The sequence below is a fragment of the Corvus kubaryi genome, unplaced genomic scaffold, assembly GCF_017639235.1.
Source record: "Corvus kubaryi isolate FWS band 111438036 unplaced genomic scaffold, C.kubaryi_AGA036_p1.0 65244, whole genome shotgun sequence".
Taxonomy (NCBI): Eukaryota; Metazoa; Chordata; class Aves; order Passeriformes; family Corvidae; genus Corvus; species Corvus kubaryi.
This window is the reverse complement of record NW_024581863.1, coordinates 27-15,661: the sequence shown is the minus strand read 5'-3', so window position 1 is coordinate 15,661 and position 15,635 is coordinate 27. Positions and strand designations below refer to the sequence as shown.

Genomic DNA, 15,635 nt, shown 5'->3' with positions numbered 1-15,635 from the left:
GGCAGCAGTGTCCATATTCCAGGAGCACAGGGGGATAAACGAGTTCCTGGGGAGTTCCAGCCACCCTCCTGGGCTGGCTTGGAGGGAAGTGTGGCCTTTTCCCTGCTCCTGCCTGTGGATGATCCCAGAGTGTCCTCTGCCGGGCACAGGGGTGCTTCTCCAGCCCCGGCCCCACACGTCCTTTCTCCCAGGGAAAATAAAGAGCAGGATAAAGCAGCGAGGGTGAGGAGAGCGAAGGGAGGGAGAGGAGGACGCCTGGTTTCTGCTTGATTTCCTTCGGCTGTGTTAAAAAACGAAGTAAGTCGTGGGATGGGCATTTTGCTACTTGCTTCCTTTTAGTTTTACTTGCCCTGCACAAGGGGGTTGGAGCTGCAATTAGGGTATTTTAATGGATTTTTGTTTTCTTATTTGTGCAGCTCTGGTCTGAAATCAGAGAGTTTTCCCCTTGCCCACACAGAGAAACTCACTGGGTTGATGCAGAGCCAGTTTGCAGCAGGGCACTCGGAGAACTTCTCCTCAAGAGCATTTTCAAGTGGTTTTTGTTTTGGCACTGGATGCTGCTGGGAGCCAGGGATGCTCAGAGGGGACTGAAGGCACCGTGACTGTGCTGTGACAGCACTGAGAGGTCTGGCAGGGTCTCCTTTCCATGCTGTCACCAGAACCACGGGGACAGCCAGAGCTGTCACCTCAGGAACGCGTGGAGCTGCAGGAGCTGCGTTTTCAAAGCAGGGCAGCCCTCACACACCATGGGGGGTCTGCACACCCCAAAGAAAGGTCTCCTTCTGTTTGTGGTGGGCAGGAGCAGGGGCAGCAAAGCCACAGTGCTGAGTGGGGTGGGTGTCCAGGAGATTTGGGGACAGGCTGAGGACGGAGACCGCCTCGAACTTCACAGCTTCCTCTGAAATTTCTGCTTTTCCAAACAGCCAGAGAAAAGAGCAGCAGCAGCAGGGACTCAGCAGGACACCTGTGCTGCTCTGAGCTACTGGGATACCCCAGTTCTGAGCCCGGAATATTCACTGGGAGCTCTGGCAGCCTCAGGATGCCACCTCTCAGCATGGACCAAGTCACCAGGCAGCGGGGCAGGAACGCTGGGAAGGGGTTTTGGGTCTCAAGGCGGCTTTCACACCATGGGGGATTGAACCTGTCCCTTCTCCAGCTCTTTTTCCATGAACAAACAAGCATTTCCCCCATTTCTCTCAAGACAGACAACACAGGAGCCTTTACTTTCAGCGTTTGGGGTTTATTTGTAGGGCTGGGGTTTGGGGCCTTTCCCTGAGAATCACTTCCAAAGAGCAAATTAGTTGGGGTTTATAAGCAATGCCTACAAAGGTCTCCTCACCAGCAGGTGAGCTCCAGGTACGGCACATCTGCCTGATGGGGAATTTGGGGGAAACATCAGTGCTTCCCTGGCAGCTTCCCTGCCAGAAACCTTGGTTTTGTTCAGGGTCTTGTAAACGCACACGAAGAAGTGCATCGAGCTTGGTTTGCCTGACAGCAACTGTGAGTGTGCAATGTTTGCCTCTCCTACAACAGCAGCCACACAGAGATTTCAAACAGAAATCTCACCAGATGGTTCTCCTAAAGTCATTCAGAATCCTTCTGTATCTCTGCTGCATGTCAAGGTCAAAAGGAAAAGTCACTGAGAGTCCTCTGCACACCGAGAGGTGGAAGCCAGGAGCCTTGGATTTCACACTCGGACCTTCCCAAGTGACTGCAGCACTCCTAGCCAAGGCATTTTTAACAACCCATTCTTAATTAAAAGGCCAAAATTAGATCAGTGGAACAACCCTTCTCATGGTGCTGTTTCAAAGGATCCCTATCGTTCCTCGCCTGACAATCGCAGTGTTTCATTTATCGCAGTGAAATTTGAGCTGTTCTCTGACCCCGCTGCTGCTCTGGAGCAGGAGCTTTGGCACCTACTGCTGCTTCCAGGTGTTAGTGGGACTTGGCTTTGGCCGCCTTCCTCGTCCTGCCCTTCTTACAGAAGCACCTGCGGCAGCAGCAGAGGCAGCACTTGAAGGAGATGAAGAGGGCGAGGAGCACCACGGCCGCCAGGAAGGCGATGACGTCCAGCGAGTGGTACTGCACCCAGTTGAGGTCGTGGGCAGCGGGGCGCAGGTGAGGGGCCCCCTTGTGCCTCATCACAAACTCCACCCAGTGCACAGCCAGGTCCAGGGGGTGGATGGGCCTGTCCAGGTGCAGGTCGGAGAGGCGCTGGATGTTCTCTTTGTACCTGCCGAGAGAAGGGGGTGGGGGGGGGGGCCAAACCCGGAACCACGGGGTGGGATGGGGTGGAAGGACCCTAAAGTTCGTCCCTCATGGGCAGGGACACCTTCCACCTGACCAGGTTGTTCCAAACCCTGTGCAGGACACTTCCAGCAGCTTCTCTGGGCTCTTGTGCTACTGAGTCCCTTGGGAAGGACAATGACAAAGTTATGGGCCCAGGAAGTGCTGTTTCCAGTGACAGAAAAAAAAAGAGGGAAAGCTTAGTTTGAGCTCTCAGCAAAACCTCTGGGGTGAAGGTCTCTGGCTGAAATGGGAGACTGGGGGTAGAAAGGCTGGCCAGCTTTTCCAGCTGCATTATTATTACTGCTGTTAGTAGTAATTGTAGTAGTATTACTGCTATTAGTGCTATTATTGCCATAAAAACTGCTTAGGAAACAATGTCAATAAGCTGCTGTTTCTCAGGAATGTGATGGAGTTTCTTAGCCCTTGGCATCCTGGAAAGGGAGCATTTCCTTATGTCTGAAGGAAATCTCTGTGCTGCCTTCAAACCCCTTGGGTGTGCTGACTGCAGCGCTGTGATGTTCCCTGAAATTCCTCCTCGGTTTATCCCTGCACGTTCCTCCTGCTCTGTGCTGGGATTGTCCAGCCTTGCTGAGCCAGGCAGCAGCTCCCTGTGCTCACAGAACTCCTTATGAGCACTGGGGGGAGGAATGTCTACAAAAACTCACCTGTGAGATGAATGAGTGATAAATACCTTAGATAAACCCTTTTCAGACTCCCCACTGACCTGTGCCAGCACAGGTTTGGGAACAAAAGCTGTTTGCCACTTGTGTCAAAGCCCTGTGTGTCACTGCCTTGGCTTCAAGAAGGTGGCACAGTTTTTTGGCAAACTGATTTCTTTCATTGCATTCGTAGCCCATCTCCCCCTGATCCCTGCATCCTCCCCTCTCAGCCACTCCTTGTCTCCTAAAGGGGACAGCCTGAAGTTAACCCAGGGCGAGCATCAGCTCCTCCATGGAAGAAGCTGCTATCAAATCCCTAATTTTGATAAAAGAAGCCATTTAGGGACAGAGAAACCTCGTGGTAAGCTGGTAGTGAACATGCTGGGGCCACACAGCAAGAGGGAGGAAGGCTGTGCCTCTGGTACTGACTTTTTATCGTTGATCACAGCTTTCAGGGCAGTGGAAATGTCATTGGAAGTCATCTCCAGGATGTTGAGGGTCAGCCCTGCGCCGCGGGACTCCACTCGCTTGGCGTTGTCCATCTGGTCCCCGAACAGAGGCATCAGCACCATGGGCACCGCGTTGCAAATGCCCTCATAGACCCCGTGGGAGCCTCCATGGGTGATAAAGGCACGGGTCTTGGGGTGGGCTGTGGAGGGAAACGCAGGCTTGCTTAGCTCCTGGAATTAGTGGCTCCCAGCAACACACCCCTGGGGGAAAAACCTGCACGAAAGAGGGCCGTGGCTGGGGTAAGTCAAGGATTTGGGGCTGTTGTGAGTGTGGCCAGATGTAGGGATTGGAAGGTTGTAGACCTCTGTCTTGGTTTTGGGTAATCCTCCAAGGCTTCTCTGACTTTAGGATTAAACCAGAGCCAGGAGAGGCTAAAAAGGATGTTACCATCGATTACTTTTTTACCATCTCTTCCACGGCTGTGAATCTCTCTCACAGCCCAGCCTGGTCTCTAACCAACAAGTGCTCTCCTGGCAGCAATTCCACCACTTTAAAAGCCCAAAGACCTGTCTGGAAGTGCTCACTTGAGGACCATAAATTTCCTTTTCAGGCCAGAAGACAGGACAAAAACACAGCCAGGTGTTGAGACTGCTTAGTCAGACATTAAGACTCCCATTTCTGACTGGTACTCAAGTGTTGGAAAACCTTTCCAAACAGAGCTGTCTCATAATTCAGCACTTTCCAGCTCAGCTCCTAAAGGACAAGCCCTGGCCCCAACAGCAAAGGCTGCAAGGAAGGTTTGTGACCCACAGTGATGGGTCGGGGGGTGGTAACTCACACCTGACCCACAGACAGTGCCCTTGGGGCCTCACAGCAGCAGCCCTGGAGTACCAGCACCACGCTGGAGTCAGCCCAGGTGTGCCAGACCTACCCAGGAGGTCGTTCTGAGGCAGCCACTTGACGAGCTTCACGTTCTTGGGCAGGTTGGGAGGGGCCTTGCCCGTGTACCGCCACAGGACCTGGCAAGGGGAGCAAAGCCCGCGTCAGACGCCAGCAGGAGAAGGGAGGGCAGACCTGAGAACAGCGGGGAGCTGCTCTGCTGGAAGGGGAGGAGGGAGATCGTACCGTCTGAGGGACTGTTCCCAAGGCCTCGGCGATTTCCATGGCTTTCTTCATGGGAATCTCGGAGACCATGGAGCCCAGCGAGAAGACTACGACGCCGTGTTCTCCAGAGGCGTTCACCATGGCTTCAAATTCCTGCCAAGGGAAAGCAAGCCTTTAGTCAAAGTCCCTTCTCTTCTCAGAGACTGGAATTGCTGCCATGCTCCCGCAAAACTCTCTGGAAAGGCAACAAAAGAAGCAGTGAGCACAACAAAATGAGGATCAGGAAAATGAGTTGTTAGTGACAGATCTGCATCCAAAGCAGCACAGCCAGCAGGTCCAGGGAGGGGATTCTCCCCCTCTCGTGAGACCACACCTGCAATCCTGCATCCAGCTCCGAGGTTGTCAACGTGGGAAGGACATGGAACTGTTGGAGCAAGTCCAGAGGAGAACCATGGAGTCCACAAGGAGATAGGAGCACCTCCCCTGCGGGGACAGGCTGGGACATTGGGGCTGTTCAGCCTGGAGCAGAGAAGGTTGTGTGGAGACCTCAGAGTCCCTTTCCAGTGCCTGAAGGGGCCCAGAAGGAAGTTGGAGAAGGACTCTTCACGAGGAACTGCAGTGATGGGACAGGGAGTAATGGGTTCAAACTAAAAGTGGGGAAATTTGCGTTAGATATTGGGAAGGAATCCTTCCCTGGGAGGGTGGGCAGGCCCTGGCACAGGGTGCCCAGAGCAGCTGGGGCTGCCCCTGGATCCCTGGCAGTGCCCAAGGCCAGGTTGGAGCATCCTGGGACAGTGGGAGATGTCCCTACCCATGGCATGGGGTGGAACTGGACGGGCTTTAAGATCCTTTCCAACCTAACCCATTCTATGATCCTACAGAAGAGTAAGTCCTGGGGAAATAAAAATGGGCACATTTAACCCAAGTCTGGATTTAGAGCTTGTTTTCTTTTTTTTTTTTTTTTTTCCCTTGATGTTCTTCTTTTCAGGCCACACAGCTACAAGAGAGAATTAAAATCCTGGAGAAGGCTTCTGACGGCAGGTAACTCACATTTCTAATATCTGGATTGATTGTATCTGCTTTGGGTGTGATAACACTGAACTGCTGCCAGTTTTGTCTCTATTTTGTTTGAGTGATTTAAATAATAGGAGGAGATGTAGCACTGGAAGCCAGGAACAAAAGGATTCCGATGAAGCAGAAAAAACAGCCCAAGGCTGGAGCAAAAATTCTTTGAAATAGAAAAATGTTTGGTCAAGCCAAGGAAGGAAAGGCAAAACTGGAGGAAACTGTTGCAGGCGTCAGAGTTAAATAAGTGCAATACAATGAACTAAATGTCCCTGTAAGTCTGGCAATTGCCATGTTATCTCTGGGATCTGAGGGGATAACCAGAGAACCATGGAATGCTTTGGGTTGGAAGGGACTTTAACGATCCTCTCATTCCAACCCCCTGCCATGGGCAGGGACAACAGAGACTGACTCTGTCGGTGTATGCTCTTTTCCATATTTTTGTGGCTGTCTAGAGGCATATTTAGCCCTATTTATATTCTGTGGGACCAGTCACAGCAGTTTTACTTTGTTTTTTAAGATGTTTTTGAGTTCCAAGGTCTGACTTTCTGCTCAGAAGTGCTCCTCCTACGAGGGAACTTTTTGCAGCCCTGCTTTGGGGATATGCAGGTTATTTTAGCAGTGGTTTTAATCAGCACCTGCTCATACCTTTAGGAAATATCTGCAGTGGCCACTCATGAAAAGATAAGAGAATTAGGAGGATTTCTTAATGGAAAGAGGGAGACATCCCTTAATATGAGGAAGTCTGGCACAGCTGAAGCAAAATACAGTTGCAGTGCACAGTATTTTCCACAAAAGTAGAAGTGTTGCTCTGCTGGTGGTGGGGATTTCATTCGGGCCTGCCTGAACTCTCTGAAGTCCATGGAATCTCCTGAGCTGGGAGGGACCCACAAGGATCATGGAGTCCAACCCCTGGCCCTGCCCAGACCCCCCAACAACCCCAGCCTGGGCATCCCTGGCAGCGCTGTCCAAACGCTCCTGGAGCTCTGGCAGCCTCGGGGCCGTGCCCATTCCCTGGGGAGCCTGGGCAGTGCCCAGCAGCCTCTGGGGGAAGAGCCTTTCCCTGAGATTCAATCTCACCCTGCCCTGGCACAGCTCCAGCCGTTCCCTGGGTCCTGTCCCTGTTGCAGAGAGCAGAGATCGGAGCTGTCCCTCCACTCTCCCTCTTAAGGAAGCTGTAGACAGGAAAAAGGAAAAGGGAATGGAAACAGACAGGAAAGAATGGAAGAGAAAAAGCCCTTTTTTTTTTTTTTTTTGGCGCAGGTTTGTCTGGGAATGCAGAGGTGTAGCACAAAGTAACTTTTCCTCATTGCTCAAGGGATGCAGAGGAGCAAAACGCATTCCCAGCCACTTTCACGCAGCATTATTTATTCCAGCCTGGGAGCTCCATCTCCTGGACAGAGCTCACAGCGCACCCACAGCTAAACTCGGGCCGGGGGAAAAAAACGAGAACTAACCTGGGATAATCGGTTTTCCCGAGTGCAGCCTATGCCTCCGACCAAGACCATGTTGGGCATGAGGGGCCTGGGGTACTCAAAGACAAAGTCGTATTTCATGAGCCAAACAGCGGCGTGGCCGAACAGCTCGGGCACGGTCGCCTCCCGCTGCAGGAATTCCCGGATCAAGGGATCGTAGGGGGAATAAAGGACAGAGCAGGCCAGGGAGCTGCCCAGGGTGGCCAGGAGGTTGGCCAGGCGCCGCAGGAAGGACATGCGGTCCGTGGAGCGCGTGAAGAACCGCGGGACGTAGGAAGGAGGGCTGGGACACAGAGTGGCCTGGAATTCCAGGCTGCACGGCAGCCCCCGCAGGAAGTACACGGAGGGCAGGGACAGATGTTCCGCCAGTATCTGCCCACAGGGGAAGAAGGGATCCATGAAGACGGCATCAAATTTGCTTCCCTCGAGGTACCGGATCAGCTCTTTGTCGGACAGGAGGCGTTTGCAGGAATCCAAGAACATGCTTGTAAAATTGGCTATTTTGGAGAGTTTTTCCAAGAAGGGCTGAGGTGTGAAACTCCTGTGGCCCATCTGCTTAAACTCTGCCTCCACAAACTCCCTGGTGTAGGACACGGGGTAGGTTTTCAAGGTGTAAAGAGGGGATGAATGGATCCGCAAATTTATCTCCGGCGCAACCACCACAATTTCGTGTCCCTTGTCCCTGAGCTTCTCCACGACCGGGCGCATGCTGAGCCAGTGGCTGCCATCGATGGGTATGACCAAGAGCTTCCCACCGTCACAAGAGGCCCACAGCAGCAGGAAAACCACAGCCCAAGGGGCAGGAGAAAGAAACGCTGGCTTTGGAGAAACCATTTCCCTGGTGCCACCAGCGAAGGTTTAAACGGCGGTGAATCCACAGCCGGGCATGAGGAATGGATTGCAGGGAGCTTCCCACTTGAATTTTAACTAAGGTGGGGGTTTAATTTTTAACAGGCAGAAATTGGGGTAATTTTTAACTGTGGGTAAATACTGGGTTTATCATCTGTGCACAGGGAAGGCTCTCAGTGAGTGGGTGCTGCGAGGTGAAGTTGAACATTTGGACTGAGCCAGGAGGGAAGAGTGACCAACAGCCTCTGGGGCTGAGAGGCTGAATGAGAGCCATGAATGGGACTGAGCCAGCAATCACTACATCATTGACATCTAGTTAATGTTCAACCCCCTGCCTTGAGTCCACTGCACTGATTGGACACGGAACTCGGCACAAATCGGACCTTTGGATTGCTCTGTGCCCCTGGATTGTGACCAAGAAGCAAAGATTGACAGAAGTTTGATATAGACTGGGTTGGAAAAGTTTATCTCCAGACTTGTTGCTCTATTACGGCAGTTATCCCAGTGAAAGCCCTGAGTTTACAGTAGGAAATATGCTGTAAACTCAGCAATAACTCCTGCTGTTCCACACCACAACGGTTTGAAAGCAGAATGAACCAGGAACATCTGCATTGTTTGCACAGCACGAGGCAGATCTGAAGGAGGCAGAGTAGTTACAGTCCTGAAGGCTTCCTTTTCCAACCATCCTCTTATCTGCTATCTTGCACTGCTGCTTGTGCAAATCCAGAGGCAACAGAGCTCCCTCTGCCGTCTTTGCACGCCCCTAGTTTAGGGCTGTTGGCGCACATGGAATCATGGAATATCCTCACTTGGAATATCCTGGCCCTCAAGGATCATCCCATCCAACCCCTGGCCCTGCACAGCCACCCCACCAATCCCACCCTGGGCATCCCTGGCAGCTCCTGGAGCTCTGGCAGCCTCGGGGCCGTGCCCATTCCCTGGGGAGCCTGGGCAGTGCCCAGCACCCTCTGGGGGAAGAACCTTTCCCTTGATATCCAACCTAACCCTGCCCTGATGTTCTGTGCTTCCCCCAGCTTCATGTTCTGTGGCACAGCAGAAGTGCCCGTGTATATTCACAGAGTTAATTCCACATTTCCAATTTTTGCCCAGTCAAGTCTCCTGTGATTAACTGGCATTCCACATCCCTTAGGAATATTAAATCCTGTGACCTAGAAGTATTTTGTCATTTACCTGGACACAGAGCATGCCATGTGTGTCTAACATGATGGGGACAACTTGACCTAAGATGTCCTGGAGAGAAACCCTTCAGCAATCCTTGTGCTCATCTCTCAAAGCCTAAGATTCCTACTCCCGTGCCATCCTGGGATTCGATCACACCCAAGCATGAATATCACTGCAGGAAACACTTAAGAAAAGCCCATCTCGGACAAGCACCAACACCAGCCTCGGGGTAAGCAACAACAAACCTTTGAGAGGGGCTTCTTTTGCAGACAGTTGATGCCTCCAATATAGACCATGTTGGGCATGATGGGGCGCGGATACTCAAAAACAAAGTCGTATCTCATCAGCCAAACCGATGCTCGGCTGAACAGCTCCTGCACTGTTACCTCCCTCTGCAGGAACTCGGAGGCCAAGCTCTCGTAGTTCAGATAAAACAGGTGGCAAAGCAAAGGCTCTGAGAGCCCGATCAGGAAGTTCTTCACGCGCTCCGGGAATGTCATGTGGTCAGAACTGGATGAGAAGGTCCTGGGCACGTAGGATACAGGGCTGGGACACTGCGTGGCTTTGTAGTCTAAGGTACACGGAAGGCCACGCATGAAGTACACGGAGGGGAGAGAGAGATACTCGGCCAGAATTGGCCCACAGGGCAGCACAGGGTCCATCATGATGGCATCAAATTTGCTGTCCTGGAGGTACCTCATGAGTTCTTTGTTGTACAAGAGATGCCGACAAGCGGAAGAGAACATGTCAGTCATCTTTGAGATGTTGCTGAGTAAAACTGAGAGCGTTAACTCAAAGCTCTTTGTTCCCAGCTCCTGGTACTGTTGATCCACAAACTCCTGGGTGTAAGGCACCGAGTATGTTTTGATGGTGAAGGATTGGGGGCTTTTCAAGAGCAAGGCAGCATCAGGAACCATGGCCACGATTTCGTGCCCCTTCTCCCACAGTTTCTCCAGGACCATGCGCATGCTCAGCCAGTGACTTCCATCCTGAGGCACCACCAAGACCTTCCCACCGTCTGCCAGACTCCAGAAAGCAAGGAAGAGCACAAGCCCAGCATGCACCTGGTGCCTCCACATAACTGTCGTGGGGCAGCAAGAGAAAGGGGCTGTTCCTCCTTGCTTTATTCAGCAGCAGATGAAGCAAAGTCTCCTTGCACCTCACTTATATTGTGCTGGACTTTAATGTTTATCTCTACAAAATGTTTACTGAGACAGGTTATTGGAGTTCGAAAACCACGTTGCTGATAAAAGACTTGATTAAAGTGCTATCAAGCCACCTAAAGAAGCTTTTCCATGCATTTACGTTATCTTGAATGATTCAGAACAACCAGCAGGGCCATTGATTAGCAGAGGTAGCAGCTGTTTGTGGAGGGGTTTTGCTGTGTCAGGGTTGCTTCAAGTGGCTTGCTGTGCACTTGATTGTCCCAGGCAAGATTGAAGTCAGGAATCAAAATTTATGGCCACTGAACTTCTCCACAGAGCTTATGCTACAAGAATTGTGTTGCACTGTTGACATGGAAGACCTAAACCTCCAACCTTTGCTCAGGAAGGTTCACAGAGAATGCTCTCCACAGCAAGCAGGAGCTGGCATGTGGAGCAGCGGAGTCACCAAAGTTCGGGTAACACATTAACCAACCACCTTTCACCTTTTTTAGCAAAACAGTGATACAGCAGAAAACAGTTTGTGCTCAAGAGGGGCCATCAGACTTCATAGGTGAGTGGCTCGAGGCCAAACATCTTTCTGAAAAGCAATGATGCAGCAGAGGATGTGGTTCTTGCTCAAGAGGGGCCATGGGAGTTCAGGGGTGAGAGGCTACAGGACTGAAATGGGTTTCAAAGTTCTTAATTACAGTCCCCTTCCCAAAGTTTGGAAGGTTTGGCTGTGGTATGAGCCAAGGAAAGTCCAAGCTCGTCTCCTGTGCTCACCAGAAGAACGGGAGAACAGTTCCTGAGGTGCTTCTGCCAGTGCTATGAGATTTTTAAGACAAAACCCCACCAAACCCACATTAGAGTCCTGATCTTGATCACAGAACCACAGAACATTGAGGCTGGAAAAGCCCTCCAAGACCATCAAGTCCAACTTGGGACCAACCCCACCTTAATCACCCAGCCCAGAGCACTGAGTGCCGCGTCCACGTCCTTTGGACATCTCCAGGGATGGGGATTCCAAACTGCCCTGGGCAGCCCGTTCCAAGGCCTCACAACCCTTTCTGTGAGGAAATTCCTCCCGATGACTGAGCCAAGCTCTTCTGGGTAGCACTAAATAAATCAGGGCAACAAACAGCAGTTTGAGAGACCTGGACTGAAAATTTGGAAAAAACCTTTTACCCCTGAAGTTTTGCAGGTTTGCCTGTCTGACACGGTCGATCTGATGTGGAAGACAGTCCCACTCCAAGGACTTCTTTAGATATCCAAATCAGGTTGATTGGAATGGCATTTAAGTACCCAGTTATTCCTGAGAGCCTGGGTTGAAGCTGCAGCAAGGGATGCAATGGGAACCCAAGGTTTAGACAAAGGGTCCCTGTAACAGCGCGAAGTTCTGGGATAGGGAGCACGGGCAAAGGCATGGGACAACTTTCAAGATAAACCCAGAAAAGCTGATATCTGTAATTTGTACCTAAGAGAAGGGCCTGGCCAAGCAGATCTCACCTGATATGAAGGCATATTCCACATGGATATGGAAAAACCGGATGCCAAATGTTTGCAAGTTTACAAAAGCAATACAAGACACAAGAACGGTACCTGAACAGGAGCTGGCTGGAGAAGAGAGATTCTTTTAGACCCCCCAAGCAAGCATGCCTTAACAGAGTGAACTCTGAGCAGTTTCTCCAGGCTTGGAAGACTTCTCTTGGAGCAGGTAGGAATGATGGGAGAGCTGATCCATGAAATGGCTACCTTTGCCCAAGGCACCTGAGTGTGGTAAGGATACTCCAAGGCTAATCCTAAGTGTTATTCCAAGATTAAGACTAAATGTGTCCTAAAATGGAGAGGAGGTTCTCCAGGGGGCCTATCAAAGAAAAGGGATTCTTATAAGCCAGCAAGAAGGACTGTAATGTTTACAGAAAATGCACTAAATAGGAAGGAATTTCAGACATCAGTGGGGAGGTTTAGATTGGATATTAGGAAAAATTTCTTCATGGAAAGGGTTGTCAAGCACTGGAAGGGGCTGTCCAGGGTAGTGCTGGAGTCACCATCCCTGGAAGCGTTCATAAAATGTGTGGATGTGGCACTTGGGGACACGGTTTAGTGGTGGACCTGTCAGTGCTGGGGGAATGGTTGGACACTGATCTTAGAGGGCTTTTCCAACCTTAACAATTCCATGATTTGATGCAGTCCCATTCTGCAGCTGGTGAAGCAAAACTCTGCCTGTAGCTGGCAGTGGGGTAGCACTGAAAGACCAAAAACTACAGGACGTGGAGGGAAGGGATTCTTACCTGCCAGGACTCCATTTCCACATTCGTGTGGTAAAAAGATCTCAGGTAGTGAGAGGGAAGGTGAAGCAGCATTAAACAAGCCATAAGGTGGCAGTACACACTCAGGTAGTAAAGTCAGAGTTGCAAACACACTCTTACCCTGCATAAAGGCCTCTCAAATCTCCTATTTGATACATAATCACTAAGTTCTGCTAACATTTCAGCCAAACGTGTATCATGTGTGAGACACTACGACAAAACCTTATAAAACGACACTAAAGAGGTAAAAAAACCCCTCAAGCCAAACCCTCGAGGCCAAGTTCAGAAGAGTTTAAAAAAAAAAAAAAAAAAAGGTTCAGGAAAGTTCAGCAGAAGTTCATAAAAGTTGTGACACTGGATTTTGAGCAGCACACGAACACCCTTTGCATGTGTTTATGAGGGCAGAGACTGAAGTCCACAAGTCCAGCCCATTCCAAAGGTGAGATTGCAGGAGAAAGTCAAGCTAAAGTACAGAGCTGAGTGCCAAGGTTGTAAGCTGGAAATGGTACAGCAAATATCCGAGCTAAGGGAATCCATGATTATCTCTCCTCTAAGCCTACAAATCCTGGCAGGCAGCCTGTACCTCTTATTGACCCCCTAAATCCCTTCTGAATTCCAAGGGTTTGTCTACAAAAAAGAAAATCTGCGGCTCTTGAGAGGCTGATTTGGGGTTTTTTTGGGCACGGTGTGAAAAAATACTCCCCTTTGTTTGCTGTAAGCTTGCTGCATTTCAGTGTTAGTCACAGGACGAATACTGGGAGAAAATATCAGTTCCCCTTGCACCTTTAGCTCTGATTTTCCAGATTTTATAGACCTCTGTCATAATTCTTTTCATAGGTTTAGCTGCATTTTATTCCATCTCTGCTTTTCTAGCCTGAGTGCCAAGTTTGAATCCTCTTAAAAACGCTCTGTTTTTACTGTGTGAGATTGGGCTTTTTCTGAGAAAAAGCTGGAAAAATGAGCCAACGGCAGCATCATGAAGGCCAGCAAAGACAAAGTTCTGCCTCTGGAGTGGGATAATCCCGTGCCACAGGACAGGCTGCACTACAGCTGGACTGCAGGAGATGATGAAAAGTTGGAACAAAAATATGAGATTGACAGTGGCAGGACAAGAGACAACAAACACAAGCTGCAACATGGAAAACTTGGACTGAATGCAGGAATTTTTGGATATAATAAGGTGTGTTCACTATGGGAGATACTTAAAATTTGACAAGACAGAGAAAGGAACAACCTGACCTGGACATGTTCTGACGGGAGGTTCTCAGACAGACCTCTAATGACCTTCCAGATGACAATGTGTGATCAGTCTATGACAAGTCAAAGCACAGAGAATCCTTCTTTAAGGAAAAAAAAAACAAAGACAGAATGGTAAAGGAAATCAGCCAGAGGGTAAAGGAAGACCTCCTCAAATCAAAGTGTGTCACCAACAGCCTACTCCAATCCAAAACTGGCTTGGAGCAGAGGCACAGGACCAATGGGGAGTCTCCCAGAGCTAATTCCATATACAACACTTTCTCCACCTTTAGACTCTGATAATCCTTCACGGATACCAGAACCAGCCCCTCTGTGCAAAGCAAGAGAAGTTTGAAATCCACCTTCCTCACAAAATCCGTGTTTCAACTTCCCAGAGGATTTCAAAGCCTGCAAGAACAACAGGAAAAAACAGAGCGTGACCCACCTGATTCAGCTTCTTGTAAGCACAATTTACTCCACTAATCAAAACCATGTTGGGCATCAAGGGTTTTGGGAAGTGCAAGACAAAGTCCAGCTTCATGAGCCAAACTGAAGCCTGGCGGAGGAGATCCGGCACGGTCACCTCCCGCTTGAGGAATTCCGAAGCCAGTTCTGCGTAAGGTTGGAAGACAACATCGCAGAGGAAAAGGTTTGGGATGTCATAGAGCAGATTCTTCACGCGCTGGAGGAAGGTCATGCGGTCTGTAAGGCCTGTAAATACTCTGGGGATATAGGAAGGGGGGTTGGGGCACTGGGTGGCCGGATATTCCAAACCACATGGAATTTGATGCAGGAAATACACGGATGGCAGGGAAAGGTGCTCCGCCACTATCTGCCCACAGGGGAGAAAGGGATCTGTGAAGACAGCATCAAACTTGCTCTCCTCAAGGTATCTGATGAGCTCCTTGTTGTGGAGTAAGTGCGAGCACGTGGCCAGGAACAGAACAGAGCTTTTTTTTGCCTGTTGATAAAGTCTAACAACTCTTTCCAGAAAAGATCCTCCTTCAAATACCTCCTTTATTAATCCTTGGGGAACTTCATCCAACTCTTCCTGTGTGAAGGGCACTGGGTACGTTTTCATCACAAAGTTCTTCGATGGTTTGATGTGCATAGTGACTTCAGGCGCCACCACCACCACCTCGTGTCCCTTCTGCCCGAGAATGTCCAGCACTTCCCGCATGCTGAGCCAGTGGCTCCCATCCACCGGCACCACCAGGAGCTTCCCAGCAGCAGCCAGACCCAGCAGGGACAGGAGCAGGACCACAGCTCGTGGAGAAGCTCTGAGCCCCGGGGCCATTCCTGCAGGGAATGGGCGAGTGCCTCCAAGGAAGGAAATCTGCGGCAGCACTGGAGCACCCGAGACTGCTCCGCGCTTTTAAGGAATCTCTGCTACCGATTAACTTCTGATCCTTGTTTTATTTGCTTTGTGGTGAATGTGTAATCACTGGTATGATAAAAGGCTGCAGAACAAGCAGCAGAGTTCAGGTAGCTGATAAATGTGGGGGTTGCACCAGATACGCCCAGTGTTTCTCTAATAAAGCCTTTGGCACTTCTGTCACCTTTGGGCAGGACTTGTCAAGCCAACTTAGCCCCTTGAGACTCCTGGAATTTGCTGTTAGTCCTCACTCAGCCATCACCCAGCCAAAATTTCCTAGACTTGCCTGCAAACGGAGACACTGCTTCTCAGCCTGAGAGCCCCCAACCTGCCACATTCCTCAGGATTCCAGCTTTGGAAATACCCGTGTGAGGAAGCGGAAACAGTCACCGGCAAAGAAAGAAGTGGCGAGGCAACAAGGACGGAAGCCTGAGGTGTATTTCTCAGTAAACACCAGAGCTGACTACAACAATTCGCTAATTAGGGATTACACCTGA

The 15,635-nt window shown here is 50.4% G+C and overlaps 1 protein-coding gene across 5 annotated transcripts; it reads right to left on the bottom strand.

The window, feature by feature from the left end:
* Window positions 1-1,224: 1,224 nt before the first annotated feature.
* Window positions 1,225-15,141, bottom strand: LOC121673144 (UDP-glucuronosyltransferase 1A1-like). Of its 5 annotated transcripts, none has more exons than XM_042046217.1 (6): window positions 14,347-15,141; window positions 9,319-9,459; window positions 4,524-4,655; window positions 4,330-4,417; window positions 3,378-3,597; window positions 1,225-2,233 (listed from the first exon to the last, which is right to left on the bottom strand). In XM_042046217.1, exons 1-6 carry the CDS (start codon window positions 15,058-15,060, stop codon window positions 1,936-1,938), a joined length of 1,593 nt encoding a protein of 530 aa, XP_041902151.1. In that variant the 5' UTR covers window positions 15,061-15,141; the 3' UTR covers window positions 1,225-1,935. The 5 variants fall into 5 exon arrangements, with proteins under 5 accessions (XP_041902151.1, XP_041902152.1, XP_041902149.1 ...); XM_042046218.1 differs by having other exon boundaries at window positions 9,319-9,723; window positions 14,611-15,141; XM_042046215.1 differs by lacking the exon at window positions 9,319-9,459 and having other exon boundaries at window positions 14,209-15,141.
* Window positions 15,142-15,635: the final 494 nt, after the last annotated feature.